The 9,315-nt window shown below is 43.2% G+C and overlaps 1 protein-coding gene across 2 annotated transcripts in view; it reads right to left on the bottom strand.

The window, feature by feature from the left end:
- The window catches only part of entpd6 (ectonucleoside triphosphate diphosphohydrolase 6), a 13,613-nt gene extending 5,604 nt beyond the window's left edge, over positions 1-8,009 (bottom strand). For both annotated transcript variants that reach the window (XM_083923327.1, XM_083923328.1), the window contains exons 1-5: positions 7,945-8,009; positions 6,250-6,578; positions 4,450-4,526; positions 3,281-3,424; positions 1,565-1,640 (exon numbers count right to left, since the gene is read on the bottom strand). In XM_083923327.1, coding sequence (XP_083779453.1) covers positions 1,565-1,640; positions 3,281-3,424; positions 4,450-4,526; positions 6,250-6,511 — 559 coding nt within the window. In that variant the 5' untranslated portion in view covers positions 6,512-6,578; positions 7,945-8,009. The remainder of the gene's footprint in view (positions 1-1,564; positions 1,641-3,280; positions 3,425-4,449; positions 4,527-6,249; positions 6,579-7,944) is intronic.
- Positions 8,010-9,315: the final 1,306 nt, after the last annotated feature.

Genomic DNA, 9,315 nt, shown 5'->3' with positions numbered 1-9,315 from the left:
TTACGGGAGTAACGAGCTGATCCGACTCAGAGGGAAGGAGAAAACATTTCAGCCTCAGGAATCAACGGGTGAGAGGTGGGGGGGGGATAATCGTCCTCCCTCCCTCCCCCACTTCAAGATTAAGTGGGACATTATCCCACATGGCCATAATTGCTTGTATGAACTACTTTAAAAGGATTGGATTATAAGTGGGCGAGCTGTGTGTGCATACAGAGCGAGCGTTTCAAACATTCCTGTATATTGTACGGACATAACTACAGTGGTTTAAGTGCAGCATTGTGACGGCAGAGAAGAAGGAGAGAGGTCACAGCTGGGCCACAACTGGCAACCAGGAGGCAACATCTGGCAGCTGGATGTCATCATTTCAACAGGGATGCAACTACTGGTTACTTTCTGCATCAATCGATGAGTTGTTTGGTCTTTAAAGGGACACTGTGTAGCGTTTTAGGTCATTTATTACCTCAAATCAACGTCTTCATTCATCAATAAGTCCTCATTAGTGAACAGTTACCTCTGCCAACGTGATGACTCATCCTCCTGAGTCTATCAACGCACACAAACACAGGCTGCTGAGGGAGACAGACTCAGGGCGCACTCCCACTGTGCCTCCGTCCCGTGCCCCGTGCTTTAGGGTCCTTGTCCCCCCCTCCAGGCCCGTTTGTACTCACACTACCTGGGCCTCGGAGAATGCTTCTTGCTGCCTATACGTCATCACGCCGTAACACGTCACACGCATTGATGACGTCATGGCGATGCGTGGCTTTGTTTCCAGATCTTTCCGTAGACCTCAGAGTTTTTGTGCGTCTTGTCGACTGTTTTTGAATCTTTTCATCGACCAAATCTGCAGTAAACACTCCACCTCCGCATCACACCAACGTGAACCTTTCACCGCCATTGTTTGAAATGTCCGCGCATGGTCCCTCCTTCTTTTTTCTACGTCCCAACAGGCGCACAGGAAATGACACCAGAACCACCGTAGGCCTCGTGCTCGTGCACGTGCGCACGCTCGTGCTCGTACACGTGCAAACGTGCTTTACAAAAGCCCACCTCTCCCAAACGGGCCGTGGACGGCAAGCGTGGCGCACCTAGGCGTGGTACATTTGCACTCACACTGGTCAAAGGAACTAGGCCCTACCCGTAAAACCTGTTTGGGCACGGTATGACTCCATTGTTCTTTAAAAAGGTAAATCACCGGTCTTTTCTGTCTCCTGCTTCGTCTAATTTCTGATCCTCCATTTTGTTTAATCCTCACATTGGCGGTTCTCGTTGGGGAAATCAGAGCAGACCTCCGAGGAGGAGGAGGAGCAGAATCATGAGGATTAAACAAATGAAACGATGTAGGGACGCACAAAGTCTCTGTGATCTAATAAAGTGATAAATAAATGAGGATCATGTTCAGTGTGAGACCGTACGAGAGGTCAGCTCTCTGCAGCACACAGGACACTGGTGAGGGACACGTGGTTTTACCTTTAACCGCACCCACGAGACTACGAAGCTCCGTCAAGATTCACCTGAGACACAACAGTGTGATGATCTAAACACAGACGCTTTAAAGAGTGTATACCTTCATCAGTGCCGTCCATGATGGACACGCTGTCGTCTCTGGACATGAAGGGAGACTCCACAAACAGCGCCCTCACCTGGACACAAAGAGAAGAATCTTGTTACTCAGAGACACCGTACATGTGACAAAGAACATTTTAAAAGCTGCTGAATGAAGACAAACATGAACTCCAAAGGGTTAATAGTGTAATTACACCATATTTTAATACTATCTCATATCAATAGCAAATTAAAGTTCACACACATGAGACGTGACTTAAATTAATGCGTGAGACAGGATTTCTAGGTCTCCGCGAGGAAAAAGCGCTCGTCTGATTCGCAGCGAGAAAAACAAAGAATTTGAATTTTCGCCTTGTGGTTGTTTGTCTCCACCAAACCAAGACCGTAGCATCTCGGTCAAGGTCCGTCCTCTCAGCTTGATCCAATCGTCCTCGCCTACGGGAGTCTCCATCTTGTCAGACTTTGACTCCGCCTCATTTCCTCTGACCAAAAAAGGGCATGTATGTGACGTTGGGGGGAGGGGCGTACGTCCATCTGGCTGATGTTTACCTCCGAGGAGAAGTGAGGGCCAGTGGCTAGCTGTCACTCAAGAGGCCACGCCCCTAATTATTCATAAACTTTAACCTCCAATAAATTCTCCCCCCTCAGTGTTGTCATGGAGATGTGATCTAAACACACAGACTAGAATGTTCTTTTGTCCTTAAACAGGTTTAATGATTCTGTGTAAACGGCCTGTTTAACATGGGGCTCAATGAGAAACTGCTCTGTTATGAAACCTGCCCCTTGTGGACACTCAGAGAACTGCAGTTTTTGGCACTTCCTGATTGGATCAAACAGGAAGTCACTGTGGGCGGGGCTTGACTTTTCCTTTGCTGAGCTCCTCGTGTTTTTGCATAAGCGCCCCGAACGCCTTGAGTTGAAAAAACTGCAAATTCAAGAGCGGGAAAGCGCCCGACTTCGTTATGACGACAGCAAAATAACGTCTGAGGACAGGTGGTTGCCAGGCAACAATAAAAGAAGACACAACTAGGCAACGCTCGGTCTGATCGAGATGCAACAGCAACTTTGGTCCAGTAAAGCTTTAATGTTACTGTACTCTCCTTTACAGACATGAGGTGCATTTCATATCTGTGTGTTAATGTGTTTTAATATAATAATATTTTAATGTGGTATCTGTCTGCGTAATCAGCTCTGTGTTTGTCTGGTTCACCAACAGTCTGATAATAAGAGCAAAGCTTCAGATTAAACACATTCTGGCTCCCCGCTGTAGGCCTGTTATTACTGATTACTTAACAGCTTTAATAGACTTTCTGTTTTTGGACGTGGTGATGATGATGATGATGATGAAGAGGAGGAGGAGGAGGAGGAGGCATTAGCTTCCTGTGAGGATATTAGCTAAAGCATCTCCAATAATGCAGATTTTTGATGATTATTGACGCTTAATTATTATTATTAACATTTAATCTTTAAAATGCAGCTGGAAGAAAAACTGCGTCCAACAAAAGAGACACAAACTGTAACGTTCTGTACGGTGACACAGAACTTTATTTATTAATAAGCAAAAGTTGTGGAGGGTAACCGTAGTAACCGAGAGACAAAGATGTTTTAAGTTACTGCTGATTAAAACTCAGCGTTTTCTGATTTTGCTGCGTCACAATAAAAGCATGTAAACAGGGAGGTGTGTGTGTGTGTGTGTGTGTGTGTGTGTGTCTCTCACTCTGTCCAGCAGGTGTTTGGCTTTCTCTCCAGGCAGCAGACGGAGGCCGGCTGTGGCCTTCAGGACCACAGGGGTGACGGTCCAGATGGAGGGGGGGACGCTGGACTTGGCCACCTCCAGAAGCTCCAGGACTCCTGCTGCACACTGGAGGAGAGGAGGAGAGAGAAGAGGAGAGAGAGGAGAGAGGAGGAGTGGAGGAGGAGAGGAGGAGGAGAGGAGAGGAGAGGAGAGGGGAGGAGGAGGAGAGGTTTGGTTTATTGCACTATTTCAGGGTTACACCAGATGATTTTCACCTCATCACTTTAACGTAAAAAACGTGTGTGTGTGTGTGTGTGTGTGTGTGTGTGTGTGTGTGTGTGTGTGTGTGTGTGAGAGAGAGAGAGAGGGAGCGTGCAGCAAAGGGCCGCAGGTCAGAATCCCATCCGGCCGCTGCAGCACTCATTTTAACAAGCCCGTGCAAAGATGCGCGTGCACAGATCATTTTATGCGCTGCGTTCTTTTACACCACCGGATAAAAGCGTCTACTCTACTTCGCCGTGTTGTTGTGGCGTCAACATCCTTAGAGATACTTCCAATCAGCAATCGGGCTTCTCCCAGGGTAAAAAAACTGACCGCTCGAGAGACTCGCATGCAAAATAGGGGCGTTTTGGCGAGGGAGATCCGCCTTATTCCGGATATTCGACCCTGATGGAAACGCACCTCTTGTGTCTTTAAGAGGTAATTGAAAAACAGCGGTTCCTTAAATACCCACATTCCTTCCATTCCAGGAACTTGCAGTCTTTAAGCCAAGGCTGCACGACGAAGGAGTAAAAAGGTGTCAGTGTAGTGAGATCTGATTCACCGAGCTGTGTGTCGTAGCCCGACCTGCAGCTTGGCTGTGCGGGGACACGGGCAAAAATACGTGTTTTTGCTGTTTGAAGACTAAAAGCAGCAGTAGTGCATTTCTATGCAACAGCGCTGTTTGTGTGAGTGTGTGTTAGAGGTGAAATTAAATTAAATTAACTGAGAAATAATTTCATTTTTACTTTATTTAACTTTTTTGGGGGGATTAATGAATGAATTGATTCAATTATGGCTTACCGTAGCATTAGGATAGTGGCATAAACTGGTGTTTTTATTTAGGAGGTATGAAACATGCAGAAATACCACCAAGCAGTAAAAGAACCAACCTTCTCTGGATCATCAGCGTACGCAGACAGCCCGGGTTCGATGGCCCTGAACGTCTCGTGGGCCAGTTTGGGAGCTTCTGCAGGAAAAATGACAAACACATAAAACACACGCCTTTAATCTTCTGTATAAAGAGATTAAAAACATTTTTCAAAAAGACCTCAATTGGGTCTGAAACGCTAAAAGAAAGGCAATAAGTCCCGCTGCCTCAACCACATTTAATTTAATTCTGCCTCTAACTGTGTGACCCTGGACCTGTGCCTGCATTTGAGCTGTCATTAAGCTCTTAATGACAATCCCAGTTTGTATAACTAACAGGTGCTGCCATTAGTCCGGTTAGCTCTGATGCTAACAAAGGAGCCAAAACAGCACTCAGCCCGTGTGATTTAGCTTAGCGGGTAAATGCGATAACGAAGGCATTTGGCCGAGCTCTGCAGGAAACTTTCTCTAAGCCTAATAAACCAAAAAACCCCTAAAACGCACTAATGAGTTTGTGACCATTTTTGACTCTGGCAGCGGCGCCACGGCAGAGCGGGACTTACAGGCTGAAAGCTCCTCTTGTCTGCTGGGATTCACATCTGGTAATTAATGTTCGGGGCCAACGTGTGCGGGTTTTAAATACACTCCAAAGCAGTTGAGTGAGGCCCGCTTTGTAAACGTTTACAATTTAATCTCAAAGGGATCCATATGAATCAATTTAGCATCGGCTGCAGAGGTTTCACTTCCAAACGTCCTGTTTCGTATCAGCCTCTGTTCCAAATATTAGCATCCGCTGCAGCTCTCGGTATCTGTAGCATCAGGTTTGTTGATCGGAGCGCGTGAGCAAATCTTCCCAAAGACAATATTTTAATGAATCCACCTCAAATGCAAAATCTAAACTGTTAATTTATCCCCTTGATAACAGTAAAAATATATTCTGTGGCAAAATAACAACTGTTCAGAGCATTCTGCATTAAAAAAAACCTTAGTTCAGGAAAACCCAAGACCAGAACCAGAACAACTTCAGGAGAGAGGACAACTACAAATCCCAGAAAGCATTGCTGCAGTCATTCTCTGATCTCCACTTTGTAACTCATGCTCGACTCGTTCCCTGTCACAGAAGTAGCTCACTTTAAAGTGTGTTTTTAGCGCCATTTTGTAGTGGTGTTCGAATTCTCAGTGATTAATTTCATTCACTGTTCAGTTTGACGTAACACCAGTGGCGGATTAAGGCGGTCAGGGGCCCCTAGACTACTGTTTGTTTGGCCCCCCCTATTATTAATCATGCTCAGGAAAAAGAACCTTGAAAAATGTTCTTTAGTAGATCTTGATCTTGCGCTTTCGTGCTCTGTTGTCACATTTCCTTTCTGACATTTTGCCTTTGTCTGTCCAATCCGGGGCGCTTTGACACCTGGGGCCCCCAGGCTGCAGCCTAGGCCAGCGTGTGCATTAATCCGCCTCTGATGTAACACCCTTTCAAAATACGATTTCCGGGTCCAAACACTCCGTTGAAACAAAACAGACACAACGGCTGAACATGTGAACAATTAGATCACCTCTTTAATAAAGTTAGACGTCTTTTTCATCGATAAGAAAGAGTTTAAATGTTTTTAAAAAACTCAGATCTGTTCAAATAACGCGGAACGCTGCACTGCGGTGTTGTAGAAATACGAGGCTCAGACCCGGGAATCATATTTTGAAAGGGGAGGGGAGGAGGAGATGAAACTACACATTAAATCAACAGATGAAGATGTGAATGGAGTTTGGTCTGGAATAATATTAGTTACTATGGCAACAGGACATTAACATCCTCCCATCCGTACCATTGTATTCCGTCTGGAACTTGAAGATGTGGATTCTCGTCCCGGTGCTCCCAGCGTCGAACATGATGCCGTACTGGAAGTGCTGTCCTCCTCCAGCAGCAGCATCATCATCAGTGGGCCTATCGTCCGAGCCGGGCCCGAGGCGGGGAGGTTGTCTGTACTCTCCGGGCTTTGTGGCGGCGTGGTAACGCTTCACAAACATCAGGTAGGCGAGCAGGCAGCCCACGGTGAGGAACAGACCGGCCAGCTTTGGTCTCTTCATCACGGCTCATTCTGTGGGGAGCTACTGCATCCTGAGAGTCGGCTGGAAACACCAGAGGAAATACTCTCTGAGAAACAAAAAGAGGCAAAATAAAATAAAATTATTATTATTTTCTTTGATATATACAGTATATTGTATGCAATGCGGACGTTTTTTTCCTGGAAAAGAAGAAGAAGAAGTGTAGTTTCTGTAATACAAAGCAATCCAATATTCAAAAGTGGAGTTTTTACTGACGTATTTTATCTCGTAGAACAAAAACGTGAAAGTCTGTTTTAACCTCAGACCTTATTAAACGCATCTAAAATCACACAGCACGGGGAGCAATTCGAGGTTCAGTGTCTTGCCCAAGGACAGTAGTAGCTCATCCATAGGTGACTTGGCTGGGAACCGTAGGGTCGCCGGTTCCAGTCCCTGTGTGGACCATGAATGGAGCGTGGACTGGTGGCTGGAGAGGTGCCAGTTCATCTCCTGGGCACTGCCGAGGTGCTGTTGAGCAAGGCACCGAACCCCCAACTGTTAGGGCCGCCGGTCACTGGCAGCCCCCTCGCTCTAACATCTCTCCATTAATTGCATGTATAGGTCCTGTCTGTGCATGTGTGTGTATTTCGGGCCTGTGTGTGTGTAACATGAAAATTAATATTAGAGTGAAAATTGAATTTCTCCATTGCGGGAATTCTTCTTCTTTGACATGTGGACCAGGGAAGCTGGGGATCGAACCGCCAACCTCTCAAATGGAGGACAACCCACTCTCCAAACACTTCAGTTCTCATATTTTGTTGGTCTTTGTTGAGCGTACTTAAAAACAACAAAGAAAAACAGGATACACAGGAAGTTAGAAAACCTGTAGTACTAGGTACTAAGTGGAGAAGGGTTAGGAGTTAATAAGCTAATGCTGCTTTTCAAACATACAAAGTGTTTTAATGACTCAAAGTGCTTCAAGTGTCATTTGAAATAAAGCATTCATTGATTCATTAAAATAAAATAAAACAAAATGAAAATGACCTATTGATTCATAAAAGGTTTCCAAAGTTTCAACGCAGCATTAACTTGATAGATATTTGAATGGGGGTTGGTATGAAATTGTATAAGTTACCATAGCAACAGAACATTAAAACGTAAATGAATGTGGTAGATAACGTGAAATCGCGTTATTTATAACGTGAAATCGCGTTATTTACCGCAGCAACAACACAGTTATAAATACACTTTAATTAAATTAATCTAGTTTAACTCAACCTGTTGGAGGAATTAAAGAAAATGCACCAGTGTCACTTTATAAAAGCTGGTGTTAAACTATCAGATCTTTAAATGTAGTTTGCTGTAGAATAATAACAATAATAACAATAATAATATTAATAATAATCTGTTGTGCTTAGTGAGTAACAGGACATTAACGCACTCACCGTAGTAAAGAAAAAGTCTGTTTTACTCACCGAGACGAGTCAAAGAAACACTTTATCCACTTTCTGCCTTCATGCTGCTGCTGCGCGACAACAACAACACGGCGCCGCCTGATGACGTCACGGTGACGGAGGAGGTGACGTGGCCGAAAACACGAGAGCAACTTTTGTTTTTACGATAAATAAATAAAAACGTACGTAAAACATTTGTATATGATCATTTTTTTGCATTAATATTATTTTGATATTATTATATATTACATTATAAATGTTCTTGTTTTTTACTTTGTTATTATTTGATCTAAACGTCATTTTATATTTGTTTATTTCCAATAATTTAATGTTTTATGTAAAGCAATTTTAATTACTTTGTTGGTGAAAAATATATAAAATAAACCGGGTTTGCCTTTTTTTAAATTAATGTTATTTAAATATGGATATGGATATGGATAATGATCCTTATAAATATATAATATAATAATAATATAAAATGATTTTTAACAGCAGTAGTGGGTCAGCAAATAAACACTTTGTACATGACATACATAGAATCCAACATATGCATAGTGTGTGTATACAGTGCACAGTGTGCTATAAACAATAAACAATAATAATATATAAAACATATATCTCTTATATTAATAACGTGGGTGTTGTTCTCCAGAGGATGAACCTTGTCCCCTCCGGCGCCATCACCTGGACACACTCCCTGTTCTGTATCGGTGTGTGTGTAATGCTCAGTGCAGCCTGCAGGCGGCGCTGTCAGGGCTGCAGACCCTCTGCACCATCATCAATAAAAGTAAGAATAATAATTTCTCTCTGTGTGTCAACAACAGCTGCTGCTGGGACGTCACGTTACCTCCTTCACCTGCAGCAGCCAATCAGAAGGTCTGTGGGGAATCACTCACCATATGGTTAATGTGTGTGTGTGTGTGTGTGTGTGTGTGTGTGTGTGTGTGTGTGTGTGTGTGTGTGTGTGTGTGTGTGTGAGATCATTGATCAACAGGGTGGAAGAAGAACAAACTGTTGCAGTGTTGAAATACTCTGCAACAAGTAAAAGTGTGAACATCAAAATATACTTAAGTACCAAACGTTTAAAGTTCTCATTACGCAGAATTATACATTATTATATTATAATTATTGATGCATCAGTTTAAATATTATTATGATTAATACATTAATTAATTCTATTTTTAATTATTTCTTATTGTTTTATGCATATGTCTTGTCTTCATCTGTTTGTATGCATTCAAAACACTGCTTTTAATTGTTTTTAAAGCACTTTTAATTAATTAATTTATTCATTTTTATTTCTTATTTATGGACAATGCACATTAATGAACTTATACAACATGTAAATGTGCCAGTTTGAAGCTTGAGGGCTAATTTCCATCTGTAGTCCAT

The sequence above is a fragment of the Echiichthys vipera genome (genome assembly GCF_963691815.1).
Source record: "Echiichthys vipera genome assembly, chromosome: 11".
Classification (NCBI taxonomy): domain Eukaryota; kingdom Metazoa; phylum Chordata; class Actinopteri; order Perciformes; family Trachinidae; genus Echiichthys; species Echiichthys vipera.
Note: the sequence above shows the minus strand (reverse complement) of the source record. Positions and strands in the feature narration are given on the sequence as shown.